Source organism: Psittacula echo (assembly GCF_963264785.1).
Source record: "Psittacula echo genome assembly, chromosome: Z".
Taxonomy (NCBI): domain Eukaryota; kingdom Metazoa; phylum Chordata; class Aves; order Psittaciformes; family Psittacidae; genus Psittacula; species Psittacula echo.
Window position 1 is genome coordinate 2,251,935 of NC_137742.1, and position 17,788 is coordinate 2,269,722.

Genomic DNA, 17,788 nt, shown 5'->3' on the forward strand with positions numbered 1-17,788 from the left:
TAGGGACAGGCCAAGGGGAATGGCTTTAACCTGCCAGAGGGGAGACTGAGATGAGCTCTTAGGCAGAAGCTCTTCCCTGTGAGGGTGCTGAGGCGCTGGCACAGGGTGCCCAGAGAAGCTGTGGCTGCCCCATCCCTGGCAGTGTTCAAGGCCAGGTTGGACACAGGGGCTTGGAGCAAACTGCTCTAGTGGAAGGTGTCCCTGCCCGTGGCAGGGGTTGGAGCTGGATGAGCTTTAAGGTCCCTTCCAACCCAAACCAGTCTGGGATTCTATTTACTGCTTCCCAAACAGGATCAATAACATGCTAAAATACCTGAGAGAACAAGTTCCAGTGTTCTTACTACTAAAGTGCTCCCAAAGCACTAGAAAAATACAGTCAAAAATCTCAAAATTCTCAAAGACAACTCAGGCCTGCTGCCAGACACAGAAGGTGGGGAGGCAACGTACACATGGACAGATTTCCTATTTCAGTATTTAGTTTCTGGATGAAAAAAATCAAAACTGCAGGGGAAGCTGACACTTTTCACAATTTTGTCTGATCAAAATCCGTTTTTTCCCACTGGGGAGGGATAAACCAAAATCAAACAGGAAACCTGAGAGTTTCAGCAAGGCTGGAGAAATTGCCCATCGTGTCATCCGCCATCACGCCAGAAGCCCCAGCCTGCTCTGTTCCCACACTTACCTTAGCAGCTTCTAGGAAAACCTTATCGCTAATATGTCGAACACTGCTGAGGATCACAGCAAGAGCCACACCTACAAAGAAATTATTACCAATTAGGACACATCACTTTAGAACAGCAGCCTGCTGCTGAGAGCTGACAGTCATATAGAATGTTGGGGGTTTTATTAATCTTCCCATAGCTTTCTACACACATTCACAGAACTCTCAGCATGTGTGCTAGCCATTTACCCTAATAGGTGGCTTTTAGCAAGGAGCTATAGATTAGCAGCTCAGGAAGGACAGGGAGAGAAATATCCCCAGTGTTTCTTTTGTACTCTCACTTGTGCAGAGGTTAACTTCAAGGGGAGCATATTAACACCTATTTTGTCTTCCCCCTGCCTCCCCCACAAATAAGTAGAAGAACCCATAATGCAGCAGCTTCCAAAGCCTTTAATAACATCCTTCTGTTTTCTTAGAAACAATCAGTTGGGTGAGCTCACTGTGTGCATGTTTGCATGTGTAGCTAAACACGCCTAACATCCGTCCTTAACTGATTTTCTTTCATTGATTTCGCTGATTAAATTCTCAGCTTTAAAGCAATTAAAACATTTAAATGCTGGTAACGCCTCATGCTGCTTCACTAACTGTGCCTAGTGTAGCAGGGGAACCCAGGAAGAGGTGTTAATAGCCTAAAGTTAAAGATTAAATGAATTTTAATTGGATTTTTAACACTTTTATTTATTACCTGGAAAAATATAAGCATTGTTTCCTTGGCCTGGTTTGAAGCTTCTTCCATCTTTCAGAGTCACCAGTTCGAAGGGACTGCCACTGGCAAACAAGCAACGGCCCTGTTAAACAGAGGAATGATCACAGTCAGGTGACTTCTAAAGAACCAGGAGTATGGAGTCATTATAAAATGCAGGGACACCAGAGTCCTGCAGCTCCCAGCTTTAGGACTGAGTCAGGAAGGTACTTGATCATGCAGCAAAATGGCAAATGGCCCTTCTGAATGCAACTGGATTCAAAGACACACTTAAATCCCTTGCTGACTTTGTTTCTCGATGACAACCCCCAAACCCACTCTTTCCAGTAGGGCCTGGAAGAGATACAAGAATCAGTAAGAATCTGCATGTTTCTGCAGAAACATTGCAGCAAACATCTGGAAAGTGAGAGGCAAGCACATACATTGAATTGTGCTGCTTTCTAAGGAATTGAAGCAATCTATTTGTTTTAGCATTCATAGTTCTTTAAGACAGCAATGTTTAGAGGAACTGCTCACAGACAAAATAAAGTATTTGTGTGTTAATCATTATTATAACCATAACCATGATCGGGACCCGCCGACGCAAGGACTGCACAAAGACAGCTGAAAACGGCCACTTCCAAAAGGAGATTGAGTAAAAGTACAGTAACAAAAGGGTACTTGTTTAGTGACGGGTGGGAGGGTGAAAGGGTGAGTGCTGTATCATACTTGCTGAGAGCTCTGAGAGGAGTGAATAATCCAGTTTGCTTACCCTTTCTTGGAAAAGGATTTTAATCAGCATGAAACATTAAAGCAAATCCAGAGCTTGGAGCGTGAAATACACCCTCCAGATAAATGACGCTTTCCTCAGGCAATAAACTTCCTGTAAGCAAAAAAAATCTACTTTCTTTTGAGTAACAGATTTAATAGCATTACTTTAAAATGCTTAAGGCTCCCCAGGACCACTACGTTTGAAAACAAATCACCAAAAAGGCTAAAGTCTCGGGAACTAGGTTTGAATGTTAGCACATACCCATGACAATAGCCTTTTTGTGTAGGCAGCAAAACGTATGGATGCATTTGAGACAGGACCAAAGGACAATGATACTAAAACCCAACAAAAGCCCACACAATACACAGTGGCAAAGGGCACTAAAGCATCGTCGGGCTGTTACAGGTGCCACCTAGTGGAAAAAGAATAAGGAATAGAAGGCTAGCGATGATACCTTCTTTACTGAGCTCCTACCTAAGATTTCACACCGTGATTAGGCTATTTCCGAGGCCAGAAGACACATGGGGCTGATAGCTCTGATCCCTAACTGCTTGACAACCTTTGTTAGTTAAAACATTACGCTGTAAGGGCAAACGAGGGGTAAACTGAGTACATTTCAGAGAACTAAAAAGCATTATGAAAACAAACATCAGATGTGGAGAAAGAGCCAGAAACATTACAAAATGTACGGAACAAAATTAGACCCATTCATTTACTGACCAGGACTATTTAATCATTCAAACAACTTATGTCTATAAACAGTAACTTTTGGAAAATAATGAATAAAAGGACATACAGATTCAATACAGGAGAAAACCAAAGTTCCTCTCTCCATTTGGCACAAATTCTTCAAATACCACTACGCTCACACAGCTACTTCAGTGAAGACCTGTTACCACACCTGAATCCAACCAGCACAGTCTAATCTTGCTTCTGCATCTGGTAACAACGGCCCCAAGGTCTGACTTGTGGGACTTAACACACAGCTATGGGGAACAAGTGAGCCTCTTCCCTTAAAACATCTATTGCTTTGTTGATACTCCATAAAAAGTGCAAGTAAAAATTAGGCTGATTCTCCCTCTTATAGTGCTGCTGGCCTCCTTCAGCCATCGGACATGCCAGTGGGTTTCATATTTATTTATGCCAACTAGCGGCTTTGCTGTGTAACAACACTTGTTTACTTTTTATCCAAAATACTGGAATTTAATTTTGCATACTGAAACACTGCCCAAATCATTATTCTGACTAAAGCAAAGGATCTGAGACATATTAAACCATCTTCATTTAAAACCATATTCATTTATTATTAAAAGCTTTTGCCCAGAGTCCTGGCAAGGACTCACTGTGGACCTTCAAATCTCTGTTAATACGAGCTCTTTTCAAGCTGACAGGCCCAGTAACAAAGAGAATCTGAGCACCAACTGGACATAATGGAATTCTACCCCTCCCAGAGTTAAGCTAACATCCCTGAGGTTGTAATGCTGTAAAATGAGCCACACTAAAAGTGGAAGGAAGGAGTTCATAGTTCTGCATCAAGAAACAAGGAAAGATCTCCACCCATTCACTTTCATGTATGAGTCACTTGTTTTGGGACTGTATTAAGAAAAAAGAAGTCTTTTCATGAGTCCCACCCCTGAAGCCTACAGGCAGGCCCTGTGGACAAGGAGAGATCACAGTGAGCTGGAGCTACCATGTAGAGGAAAGGCATTACCAACCAGTTCACAGTGTTAGAGTGCTCTGTCTGCCTGATGCTCCCTTGCCCCCACCTCTGTCCTCAAGCTCTCTTCAGAGACAATTAGATTCATATAAAAGGTAGTGCAGAAGGATAAAAGACAGAGATTTGGAGGTGCTGGTGATAGCATTCCTGAAAACCACCCAAAACCCCCAACCTCCAACCCCTACAAACACCCCAGAGTGTAATGGCTTGGAGGTAATGGTGCAGAATGAGATGTATCTGTTCTTGGTTCACTCATTTCAGTGTTTGGTGGTGCCAGTGTATGAGACACAGACTTTGTGAGAGGGGTTCACGAGGACAGAGGGCCACCACTGACTCCTGCACAGGAAACAAAGTCTTCATGGGTCATAGTTAATGATACAAGTTCTGACTTGCAGACACTAGGAAATGACCACGTACAAAGCAGAATTCTTGAACTGATGCAAGGACATTACCTGCTTTAAGGATTTTATCCAACCATTACATTTTACAGGTCTCCCCTAGTCTCTACTACAGTATTAACTTAAGATCATACAATCACAGACTGGTGTGGGCTGGAAGGAACCCTAAAACTCATCCAGTCCCATCCCCATGCCATAGGCAGTGATGCCCTCCACTAGACCAGGTTGCTCCAAGCTCCGTCTTTAAAACCCAAAATAATTAAAAAAAGCATGGTGTGAAACAGTTAATTGAATAAAACTATGAAACAGCACCTCCTGGTCATTCTTTCAACAAGTAATAACTAAGATTTGGGCTATTTGAAGCTTTTAAGCAAAATGTTGTTATTTAAAAATCAAGACTTCTTTTCACATCACCTCCATTTACTTTTTGCCAGAAGACACAAAAGATCTGAATTATTATGTCAGTAACTCCAAATAATAAAAAAATAAATTGAGTTCTTGTATTCTCACAGTCAGTAAACAGTTTCATCACTAATGTTGCCAATAAGTCAACATTTCTGAACGTTACATACCTCTGTTAATGTATATGCTTCCTCTGCTGTGCATTCAGATTTCACTGTGGGGTTACTTAGTGCAAATATTATGGGTCGCTCATTGATAGAGGCCATTGCTTTGATCACATCCTGAGAGAAGAGCCGCCCAGCTCCTGAAACTCCTGGAATAAATGGAAACACATAAAAATAGAATCAATACTTGTCTGCCTCAGGGCAGGTGACAGTGACTGTAGATTAAGTTCTTATCAACCCTGAAGTCTCCCACTCAGAGCAAAGCATCGCATGCTTTTCTAGCAGCAAGAGAAGGAAACCAGGCACTGCTCTGTTTCTGGCTGCTTAAAATTCTCATTTTCACAGGAACATCTAATTAATGTGTTCCAAAAGCCTATTTTACATAATTTTTTTGTATTAATATGTGCAAAGAATGCTTATCACTGCCCTGTGGGAACTGCAGATTCTTCACAGATGATTCATCCTAGCTGGGTGTTAACTGTGCAATGCACATTCCCTTCATGCCAGTATTTCTCACCACACCCAAACACATAGGTGCAAACACATAAAAACAGTGTACATGTACACTGGCTATAGACTTCAGGGAAGCTACTCAGCTAAAACCCTGCAATTTTCCAAATAAATCACGTGCAAAGGAAATTGCAGAGTTTCACTAAGAAATACCTGTAATCCCACCTGACCTCTGCAGACAGCCACAGTTATAAATCAATACCTACATATGTCAGTAACATAACAGGTATTGGTGACCTGCGGCATGAAACAAGCTCCTTTGAGCCATGCTGCTGGCAGATTCTGGCCAGAGAAGCTAATGGGGGAGGGAAGGTCAGGAAAATATAATTACTCAAGTTAGGAATTCCTGCAAATCAGAAAACGTGGTGTTTGTGACTGCTGTCACCTTGTTGCTGATGTAGGGAATGTGTCTGGGGAAAAAAAGGTTGTATTTTTGCCATCCTGACTCTTAGTCCCTTTCATTACAATTTCAGTTCATTCTGGCCATGCAGTTCCTGGGAACATGCTCATCTTCTAAGTCGAATACGAGCTGGACAAGGACGAGAGGAAGCAGTTAATACGAACACAAGATGCAGAAGGAGCACCACAGCTGAATGAAGGATGCACTGTGAGCTCACTGAACACTGTGAACTAACTGTGAGCTAACCTGCAGCTCAGTGTATTTTCAAGGAGAAAACTGACCTCACATTTTCATCTTACACCAGTGGAAATGCAGATCACTGTCACCAACCTCCTTGGAGCCACATCAGTGAATCAAATGCAGCAAATAACAGAATGATGGAGACACAGGATCAAAAATAACCTTACTTACCAATGATAGCTGAAGGCCGAAGTACATTCACTGCCTCCACAAATGTCTTTGGTATCTGCTCTGGAACCTGATGCGTAAATGGTTCTTGATTAGCATCAACCTTTTGTTCTCGGCCCTGTAGATAAAAGGTTGATTATTTTTGTGAGGAAGACACAGAAAGCATCTGGCCATCTGTACTGTGGTATTTCAAGGCATGGTGCACCCTCACCTGAACCAGTAAACCGTATTTGTCAAACATCCATATTCTCCTATAGGCTTCCTCAGCAGAAACACCACTTTCCATCATAGCCATAACAATGAGGTTTGCAATTCCCAGTGCAGCCTTAGGGATAAAAGGACTTGGATTTTTAACAATTCACACAAAAGGTTTCTCATCACAAATCACAACCACCGCCCAGTGCAAGATCTCCACAAAAATCGTTTAACAAGCCAGCTCTGAAAAACAGTCAATGTTTCCCTAGATGGGGGCAGACTACTGGCATCAACAGTGTCATGTTTTCAAGTGCAAGAGAGAGGCAGCATTTCTGGGTGTTGTGCCCCCCTGCCTGTACCAGTTCAGCAGCCATTATAAAGCAGCCCAACCAGACAGTAACAGTAATTTAGTGCTGCAAGCCCTCCTGTCAAGAAACCATAGAACAGTGTTTTGTGCCCAGCTGCTTTCCAATCCTGTCTCTCCTCCTGCTGCCCGTGATAAAGGCCTTGCTGACAGAGGGCAAAAAGTAGGTGCTGGCAGTGCTCCCCTCCGCATCCCTTCTCTTGGCTCACTGCACATGCTGCTAAATCCAGCAGGGGAAATAAGGTAGAGGGAAGTGCAGAGCAGGGTAACAACACAACATTGGCCAGTTACTGCAATCACGACCTTCCCTGGTTGGTTGGAGAAATTTCTGGCTAATTAAGTTATTTTGCTAGCACCACAGAAGCAATTTCACTGATACACCAAGAAGCATAGTGCTGGTCCTGACACGGTTGCTCCAGTAACTCCAGTAACTTGTTGCAAACAGCCACTGGTTTAACTTTCTAAGAAAACCACCATATACGTTTCTCCAATGCTACAAAAATTAACAAGATGTTCTTTCCTTCTCTCTTACTAATTATAATTTTATGGTACATTCCCCTTCAAATACACACAAGTCATTGATGCTTTTTTCAAGTCCATGTAAGCAAGTGAAAAATTTGAGTCTTGTAAACGTTAAACACCTTTCATATAGTCAACTTTCAGCAGGTAGTCTTTTCTGTTAACGTATTTCAGCTGACCTCACATAAAAAGTCCCTCAATAGAATTCAGAGCATGTGAATCTCCATGAGTCCTGCAGAACCAGAAAACAGAGAGTTAAATCTCTCGTTGCCCTAGAGCCCTTAAGAGAACTCACCTCTCCTGCCCCAAGGAACAGCACTTTCTGCTCTGCAAGTGGTTTACCCGTGGCTTTCTGTGCTGCCAGCAGTCCTGCCAAAGCCACTGAAGCTGTCCCTGTGAAAGCAGTAAAAATCTAAGGTGAGCTGAAGAGATTTCTGTGGCAGATTATGGCTTTAGGCAAAATTTCGGCATATACATTAAGGAACATAAAGGGTGTACCTTGAATATCGTCATTGAAGGTACAATATTTCTCTCTGTATTTTCTTAAAAAACGAAAAGCATTGTGGTTTCCAAAGTCTTCAAACTGGATAAGTGTGTTCTGGCCATACCTACAGAACACGGCAAATATTCCTATCACCAGACACATCAAGAAATACAATCCTTTTAAAACAAACCCTGCACATAATCTATTATCTTTGGAAAGAGATTGTCCTTGGGCCTTTCACTGTTTGAAACAGTTCCATCTCTGTTCTATGTGTACTTAAGAGATAACTACAAGAAACATGTTCCAGGTCACAGAGATAAATCACTACAGGGGCAGACATACAGCCACACTTCTTGACTTCTAGTCCTGTTCTGATTCCCTAAATGACTGTTCCAAGGACTGTGTCTTAGGGTTTTTTCTGCCAGCACTTCTGGCCATATTACATGCAAGAATATTCAGTGTCATACCTGTCTGTAATGGCTTCCATAAATTCATCAATTAGGTCATCATAGACCTGAGAGCGATCCCTTTTTTGGTATAGTCCCATATAAAATGGGTCTTTTAAGAGTGTCTGAAAAAGAATAAATCAGACATAAAGCAGGATGAATCACTTCCTCAATAACCACTTTCAAGAGTTCACAGTAACACATTTCACCCCAAAGATATTGCATTTATATAGCCACTGAAACTGCCTCCAGTCTATATCAATGTTCAGTAATTTCAGCTGGCACTTGAGATTGGTGATGGCTGCTTTTAGAATGGAACAAATCAATACTGTGAACAATAAACTGCTTTAATAAATCTGATTCACATTTCCAGCTTCTTAAAGTCAGGTCAATCCGATCGTCTGTTTTACAGTGTTGCAGCATTCAGATTACTTCCAAATGCAACATTTCACTGACAAATTAATTGGTATTTTTCAGTCAGTTATATTTAAAGTATAATGAATTCCAAATCATTTACCCTTACATAAAATATTTGGTTTATCTTTAACAAAAGTGCTCAAATAAGTATCTTCTTTTACAGGACTAAATACTCTTAAATACTTTTCATAGGGATAACTTAGGGCAGGCAAAGTGCAGTGAAACTCACTGTATTATCAGTTCCAACGTCGATGCACACAGGCAAGCATTTATCTGGATGTATTCCTGCACAGGCTGTATACAAACACAGTTTTCCTACTGGAATTCCCATCCCATACACACCTAGATCTCCGAGACCCAATATTCTTTCTCCATCAGTTACAACAACAGCCTGAAAACAAAAGGAGGTGAAATTATGTACAATCACTGAAATTCATAAAGTTTAGAGCAATACCAGCAAAAATTCAGGATGTTTGCACAATCAAGAAATAGATTACAAGAAATATTTTACTTGAAGCAGTAAAGCTTAATGTTAGAATCTGCTATGCTTTTTCTTTGACAAAACCCATTGAGTGGGAAGAATCCAAGCTGCTGCATGGAACTGCAGCTTGTAACTTGGCTTTATTATTTCCATTTGTAAATAATCCACACATCAAAAAAATTCTGTAATTATTGTTCACTTCATCTCCTCATGGTTCTTGACTCAACTGGGCCATAGAGGATTTAATGGCAAAATGTGGGCCTCTAAACTACCACTTCTCTGTCCTAATCTGAGGACAAGATCACTTCTTCTACTGCTATGTAAAACAGTAAGGAAGACCTAGAGGTGCATCCCCCAACACCTCCCCAAAAGGGGGAATAAAGAAGTGAAATAAAACATTTGGCAAGTCTAGTTCTCATCATCACCATTTATTCAAACCACAAACCTCATATTTAGGATAAAACACTGCTCTTCAAGGTACACTTCACCTTCATTAGCTGCATTTTGCCATCATTGTCAAACAGCCAAGGATGTATTGTTCAGTATTTACAATTCCATCAAAAGGTGACAAATCTTAAGAAGCTCAACTGAGATTAAATAACAACCAGGAAAAATATTATACACGGTTAGTACCTTAACGTCATTCTCTGGCCAGTTGTTCACAATTGACCTTATATGGCCTCTGTCTGAGATAGAAATAAATAATCCTCTGAAAGAAAAAAAAAAACCCAGAAATAATTTATAGGTAACAGTTAGAAATTTCACCTTGCTTTATAAAGCTCAATGTCAAACAGAAGAGATTGCTTAAAATCAAAAGCATAATCAGACATGTATCACTCAAAGGACAATTTCTAACACAGAAGTCTGTACTTTGACACCTTAAAATAAGAGCAGAGAGAAAACAGTTTTCCTGATGCTACCTGGATTTTACATTACTACAGATAATCACCTTTAAGGCTCCTTGAGGGCAAAATACCTCTGGTGTTAGCATCAGACAGGACAGGATCTACACTCCCCTGTAAGGATATGAGAAGGGCACGTGGTCCTAAGCCTGGCTTTACCTTAGTGAATCTTCATCCATGGCATTACAAAAGGTGAGGGGAGGGAAAAGAAAGGGACAACAAAGACAGGGACTAAACATAGTCTTCTGCAAGACCAGAAGAACAGTGCTTCCCCCTGCTGACTGTTAATCAGGGGGAACATGAGAGCCAAGAAAAAGAAGCAGAAAGGAGAAGAGGTGAAGAGAAGTGTCTATATTTCTTCTGCTCAAGCAAGCCCTCTGTTTTTAGAAGGAAAGGGGGGCATGAAACGCTCAGCAGAGGTGGTAACAGATAAATCACCAACACTTGGAAACTGCTAGTTCTCAGAAAGAAGTTGGGGACATCCTCAATTCTGACCATGCTGCTTCTTCTTACACAGACAACTTCTAGATTGGCACAGGTTTCAAACTGGTCTATAATACATAGAGAGATGTGGAAGAGGAAAGGAATAATGTAAGAACTAAGGGTGCATCTTTCACATCCCCTGTCCCAGATCAGGAGGAAACCCATGAGTTTCTTACTGTCTTTACCACAGCAGCTGCACTACATAGCCGAGTCCTCATGGCAGTGAAGGATTAGCCCTTCCTCCATACAGCACTAAAGCCTGCAAGCTTTCTAGAGGACTCCAGAAATATACCTGGAATTGCAGTGAGAGTGCCATGGAAATGAGCTGATACGACCGCCAGTCTGAACTGATTGCCTTAATACAGAGCTAAATAACCTGAATAGTTATTTTGAAGTCACTGCTGAACCCAACCTGATGCCAGCCAAGTGTATTTACTGTGCCAGAGTAACTGAAAGCTGACTCCTAGTAGCACAGCTTTAATACGGGGACTATCTGCATTCAACAGTCTATTGAGCTACCACGAGCCAAGCCTCTCCCTTTCTTCTTTGCCAACATCCTTCCAACTGCTTGCTGGCCTCTGCTCCTGCACCCAAGATGTCTGCTGTGCTGCTCTGCAAGAACATCATGAGATGCCTCTAGCACTGCTACCCTTTGCCACCAGCAGACACAGAATCCCAGACTGGTTTGGGTTGAAGGGACTTTACAGCTCATCCAGCTCCAACCCCTGCCATGGGCAGGGAAACCTTCCACTAGAGCAGCTTGCTCCAAGCCCCTGTGTCCAACCTGGCCTTGAGCACTGCCAGGGATGGGGCAGCCACAGCTTCTCTGGGCACCCTGTGCCAGCGCCTCAGCACCCTCACAGGGAAGAGCTTCTGCCTAAGAGCTCATCTCAATCTCCCCTCTGGCAGGTTAAAACCATTCCCCTTGTCCTGTCCAGCCCTCTGAAGATGTTGGTGACAGCTCTGGGCTGCAATTAGCCTGAGATTCCTCCAGCAAAACTGCTGTATGGGTGTGCGTGCCCTTGTGCTTCTGCCCCTGTGCAGGGTTCCACAGGGGAATATCTCTAATGAATCTACTTGAAGTTACCCTTTCTGAACAGAGGGTGAGAGTGGATGACCTCCATACACCCCTTTAAGTCTACATTTCCCTTCAAATGCTCTGTCCTGATACAGATCCTCAGACTCAAATGTGATTTTGAGAGCTGGAGAAAGCCACAGCACTCTCCTTGGAGTTAAGGAGCTGTATGGCATTGCCATGTGCTCCCCCATTTAATCCATTACCTGGCAAGGTACCATTTTTGAAAAGCCAAAAGCTTGGTATTGCCACAGTTACTTCTGTAGCAGTGCCACCAGATATCACCAACTGTTGCAACGACTCTTCTCCAGTGCATACACCTCATACAGTCATGGCAGACAAACACAGCCCACACTGTGGCAGCATGCTCCTTCCTGCTTAAGCCACAGCCACCAGTGGGGGTTGTGGTGGCTGCTGCATCCAGCTTACTCTGGTCTTTGGTGGCCAAGTACTGTCAGGAACACTGATCCAGACCTCTTGCTGGTACACAGCTATGACTACCAGTCAGTCATCTCACTCTATAAGCAGTGGGCAGGCTGAGGCCTATGGAGCTCTCCTGCACAGCAGCAGGCTGCACTCCAGGATCTTCCCTTGAACAGGAATACCTCTCAATGTTACTCCTTGAGGTTGAGAGGTTCCTTGCCACAGAGATCCTCAGTAAGTGATTAATAGCATGCTAAACTTTGAAATCTTAAGTAAGGGATATAAAAGATTGATTGCACCTATATAATCCTTTGGACATAAACTGATGACCAAGTCTAGGATGGATCCAGCTGTACCTAGACTCCTCTCTGAGGAGTTTAGAAAGTAAGAGGTCCTTTCTGAATCTTATGACTCAACAGGAGGATCTCCCTGACAGTTCTCTCTCACCCCGTCCTCTATACAGTGAATAATCAAGTGTACCTTGCCACTGAATCCTGTCAAATCACTGTTTTCATTTACCATTGAACTTTATCATATCAATAAAGTATATTGTTGTTTCTCTCTTAACGAGTGAAGTGCATGACTACATCCATGGCAGGCATCTAGAAAAAGCTGGAGGGGGGCTGAAGTCCTGCACTTGTGGTATTTATGCAACACATTACCACTTCCGTTTTCAAATGTTCTTTTTCTGATATAACCCAGATCTTGAGATACTATTTAGTGAACATTTACTGCTTGAATTGGCACAAGTCCTGCATACCTGAATTGCAATGAAAATGAAATACAACATTTCCACACCTCAGGCAACTATTGAGGAAAACTGGCATTAAAAGTAGCAGTATGTATCTGTTGTTCTTACTTTGGTCTCCTGAAGATGTGGCCATACTGGGAGCAGGCAAGGCCCACTGTTGGAGTGTATACAATTGGCATTAACCGCTCGATATCATCTTGTAATACCCTATAGAATAATTTTTCATTTCTCTCTTGGATTCCCATTATATAGATATACCTGCAATTAAGCAAAAGAGAAAAAAAAAAAGTCACTTATTGTTTCACACTTATGCTTATTTAAAACAATGTGAAAAATGTCAAAGCAAAAAAACAGGTTTGCTCTGTATTCTTTCTGCATGAAGTTAGTGCTTCCACTCAAGACTTTTGAGTACTAAACGCAAGCTGGAAAAGAGAGAGCAGCAGAACTGAAAAGCTGAAATAAGAATACTGGGTATGACATACCATACATGTAAACATGCACTGTGATAAAAGACATGTATTCATTACAGGATGCAGCTGGGAATCTCATTACTGTTAAAAAAATACCAGCGAAAGAATTTTTCATCCAAAAAAAGTAAGGTCCTGATAGTAAAGGTCTTGTTAATCTTGATATTAACACAGTTGTAAAACAGATTAACACCTAACAAAAGTTCATTTTGAAGGACTTACCCAAGTGTGCCAACTAAACCTGCATTTTTGCAAATTCACCTACCAACCTATCACATATTGATTCACATTCAGTCTCGCTGACCCAACTACATAAAGATAATGAATTAGTGATTCATCTTAGGCTACAGCCACTTTGCAAATACACATGACATAATATGTTTCAGAACAGCAAGTCACATGAGTGGATTTGAAAATCATCTTTGGTTTTCATGAGAAACAAAGTGTTTTGTTGTGGTCCGGTAAGCTTCAAACCATTCTAGTGCTCCTCACACCTTTAGGAGACTGTGTATTTTTACACGCAGATATACACAGGCATACATAAAACCAATAACAGGATGCTAAAACTCTGTTATTAAAAAACCCCCACATTTCTTTACCAAACTAGTGTGCTAAATAGAAAAATTATATAAAAAAATTACACATTATGAGTTTCAAAATTCTGACCCTGAAATTCCTTTCTAGCAGTAACTAGTTAAACGCTGGTTTTCATTCCTAACTATCGAACCCTCAATTACCTTCACTCTCACATATTTTTCTAGCATGTGCTTGCTGTCCCCTCCTCTCCCCCCAACAGTTCTGTGCTTTGGCCTGCCACCCAAACCTTAGATGTTACAGAAACACACAGTACCTATTACAGCAAGGTCTGCAGCTTTGTTACTGGCTAATTTGTGCACATTCATCTTCGTTAACTTATGACTATGGAATACAAGAAAGAAGTTCCCAACCTCATTTAGCCACATGATGAATGCATGATCAATGAAAGCAGTTTTCTGCGCAAAAGTGAAAATAACCCCCAACAACTGAAAGATCCAGAAGAGGCACTGAAACCTTGTTTAGTTATCCCCATGCAATATTTTACAGCAATTTCCATTTACTTGCATGGCAAAACAAGGCCAGAGAGTGCTTACTTTTCCAAGGGATCAGTCATTTTTGCCAAATTCTTATGGAAGCGTAAGGCTTGAATGTCTTGTGTCTCTATTTTAGGAGGTAGAAGTCCTTGCAGCCCAAGCATTTGTCGTTCATGTAATGTGAAGGCCATACCCTGAAAATAAGAGAGGTGAGAAATAATTAGTGGTTCTTCTAGCATTTCTACTTATAATCTGCCATTTCTGACTATCCACTGCATTCTTTTGTCATAGCAGGAGCCACAGCAGACGCAGTTTGGATGTATTTGCTTGGGTTCTCCTCATCCTATGCGTGTATCCCTTCTGACCACAGCTTTTGCACATCTCTGAGACCTCATGCCCTTTGCCAGACTGCATTTTCCTCTGTGAAACTGAAGAGCAACTAAAAGACCCTAGTGCAGACAGACCAAGGTTTACAAATGAAATAACAGCTGCTTCTTTAATCTTTTCATAGGAACATAAGGTTGATCAAGAGCATATGCGTCACACCCAGCCTGGTCCCTGCAACTACAGACAATGACATTTAGTCCACAGACATTCATCTGCATTGCTCCATTTGCTGCTTTTCTTCTACATACTTTCAGTGATCCAGCCAGATCCCAAAGTTACTGAATTGCCCCAATGCTTCTATTGAGATCACAATTAAATCTGACTTCTTTATTTTTACTTAGGGCTAGAACTAATTTATTGGTTTCCAGTTGTAGTTTTCTACTACCAAAAAGCCTCATCTGTTAACAGATTAAATTTCAGAAGAGTTAAACTGCTAAAATATCACACCATTTCCATTCTTCACTGTTTCAAGGTGGATGAAGACTTTATTGTAATTTAAAGACTAATTAAAATGATTTAACAATAACATCCAATAAAACTGGCTTTTCACTCAGTACACAAAACAGCCTGCTGTAAGCTACCTGCCAGTAGAGACTGGTTGGCACTTCACGGGCAGTTAACTCCTGGGTGTAACTTTGTAAGGCATTACCTAATCTCAGTCCGGATTCACAGCCAACCTGTCTCAAACTGCTGACTCTGTTTCGCACAACAACTGACCCTGCTCTAAATTTGCCACTTCCAAACTGTAAACTTTCCTCATTTCAGTTCATCCAACTGGGTCAGTGCAGCAAATGACTAAATAAATATTTGCGAAGTGGGGAGCTGAAAGGACAGGAAAGCCTTTTGCTGTGCCAAGGCTGTGCATCCATCTGCGAGCAAAAGCAGAATCTGAAAGGGAGGGGGTCTGGTAGCTGCAGTGTTTTCAAAGAGATGGGAACAAGACACAGCAGTTCTGCTCCCAAACCACACTTCCTTTGTTTACTACAGCAGACAGATTAAAAACCAAGAGCACATTCTCTCACATTTCCCCACACTGGAAGCAGATGCTTACTGCCAAGTTAATAAAAAGGTTTATAAAAGCTCTCTGAAGTTTGTTTTATGCCTTGTAATTACACTCGAAATTTTTCCTGAAATCAGAAAAAAATATCACCAAAAGAATTCAGTATTTTCCCACTTTAGAATAAAAGACAAATTCAGATTAGAAAATATATATACCTGCACCTCTGTTTATGTTTGAATAGACTTTCACAGGTATTTGTAGAAAGTATGCCCATTAACAAAAAATCCCTAAATTAGCATCTACACGGTGTAATTCAGCACACTTGAATGGATTATAACCAATATAACTACTCCTTAGGAAAAAACATTATTAAATATTTAATGTTTTTACATAATTTTTCTCTTTGCTTATTTAAATAGCCTTTAATATCCATTGTTTTGACTAGTGATTCAAGCACTCCGCCTGCTTTTCTGTGCTAATTCCATACTATGTTCAAAAGTAATATACTATTTGAAGAGTTAGCAAGAAAAAAATAGAACAAAGTGTTTTGCAAAAAACAATTGCAAATGCTTTCTTGCTAAAAAATGAAGTATTTAATCCTAAAGTAGGTCAATGCTTTGTATTTCTGATAAAATAGTTTTTATATATGATGTATATACAAAATACATATATATACATACAATTGTATGTATAATTATTCCATACAATAGATTTGACATTAAATACTGGACTCAGTTTATCCTTTTTCTACTCTGCAAGTCATCTGCAAACCACTGTTTTCTTTCCTCATGTAATTGTTATTCTCAAGTATTCTTCTTCCAGCATTGTCTGTAAATAAATTTCAGATGAGGCTTGCTCCTGAACTTTTTACCCTTGCTGCTGGTCTTTTGCTGGTGTAACAGTCACTTTAGCCACCTGATACTTTTTTTCTGGAAACTGAGTAGAATAATCCAGAATTTCCACTGAGAACACAACAATGCAAGCAGCACTGGCATGAGGAAAAAAACCACAAGAACACACTGAATGCTGTATTTTATATCCTATTTTGCAAAGGATTTACTTAGTTTCACTTCTGCATACTGAAACATTAAATACTGAAACATTATCTGGGAAAGCAAATGCATCTTCCAAAGTTGCGTGGAAGAGAACCATGCAAAAGCGTCCCAGCTATCCTCCACTTTCCCTTAACTATCCCCTAACTTGTCACCATGAGAAGTTCAGGTCTTTCTAAACCAGCTTCTGAACACAAACTGTACTTGCAGTGCAAGTGACGTAGAATACAAAGCTGAGTACAGCTGGTAAACATCTGTAATACTGTTACTTCAGCCACTACAAAACCAAAAACAATGCCAAAAGACTTACAATACTAAGAAGAAGGGGAAAAAGAAAACAAGTTAAGTCTCTTTTCAGAAAATAGATAAGCCACTAATGTCACTAGCATGTCAAATGCCAGATTCCCTTCATTGCTACCGTACTGGCCACACTGACATTTTACTCTAAACTAGCTGAAATATGTCACTAGCAAAACCTACGTCCTCCCCATCAGAAACTCTCAAGTCCCTTAGAAATAAAGCCTACCTAATTTCTAATTCTCATTATTAGCATGACGCTGGGATGTGGCTTTTCCTTAATTTCCCTGCACACTGACCTTAAACTGTCCAGGTCCTTAATATCAAATGAGCCCTGAGGTCAGCACTAAGCAGAACCCATCTTTATTTGGTTTATTCACATTGTTCCCAGCCATAGGCAACCTGGATTATGAGTGTATCTGGAGTTACAATAACATTAATCACAGTGAATTTTTAAGTGGTACTAAGTATTTCCAGCTGTTTATTTACAGGACAATTAGATCGTACCACATTAAAAGATGCTTGTAATTTCTGCCCAGGACTAACTCGAAAATCTAAATGCCATCAGCCTCCACACAGAAATCTAATCTTCTTTCCAACTAGAACAGCACCAGTTTTGTCCAGAGCAGCACTATAAAAAACCCAGAGCCCTTCCAACACTTGCTGTATTCCCATTCACTGTTTTCATCCATAAACACCAGCCACTTCTTGTTTTGGATTTCGGATTGTGGCTTGTTCCCCACACAGCACCTTGCAGGACCTTCCTTAAACTAGCATGCCCAGGAGCTGCAGAATTACACA

At 41.1% G+C, this 17,788-nt stretch overlaps 1 protein-coding gene across 5 annotated transcripts in view; it reads right to left on the reverse strand.

Moving 5' to 3' along the window:
• Positions 1-17,788, reverse strand: part of ME2 (malic enzyme 2) — a 44,139-nt gene that overhangs the window by 12,753 nt on the left and 13,598 nt on the right. For 3 of the 5 annotated variants that reach the window (XM_080636983.1, XM_080636986.1, XM_080636987.1), the window contains exons 3-14: positions 14,312-14,445; positions 12,823-12,972; positions 9,714-9,789; positions 8,829-8,990; positions 8,204-8,307; positions 7,751-7,860; positions 7,548-7,645; positions 6,386-6,499; positions 6,178-6,292; positions 4,863-5,005; positions 1,407-1,509; positions 683-753 (exon numbers count right to left, since the gene is read on the reverse strand). In XM_080636983.1, the coding sequence (XP_080493109.1) occupies positions 683-753; positions 1,407-1,509; positions 4,863-5,005; positions 6,178-6,292; positions 6,386-6,499; positions 7,548-7,645; positions 7,751-7,860; positions 8,204-8,307; positions 8,829-8,990; positions 9,714-9,789; positions 12,823-12,972; positions 14,312-14,445 (1,380 nt within the window). Of the gene's footprint in view, positions 1-682; positions 754-1,406; positions 1,510-4,862; positions 5,006-6,177; positions 6,293-6,385; positions 6,500-7,547; positions 7,646-7,750; positions 7,861-8,203; positions 8,308-8,828; positions 8,991-9,713; positions 9,790-12,822; positions 12,973-14,311; positions 14,446-17,788 lie in introns of those variants that run through there. The other 2 variants (XM_080636984.1, XM_080636985.1) reach the window with 2 other exon arrangements.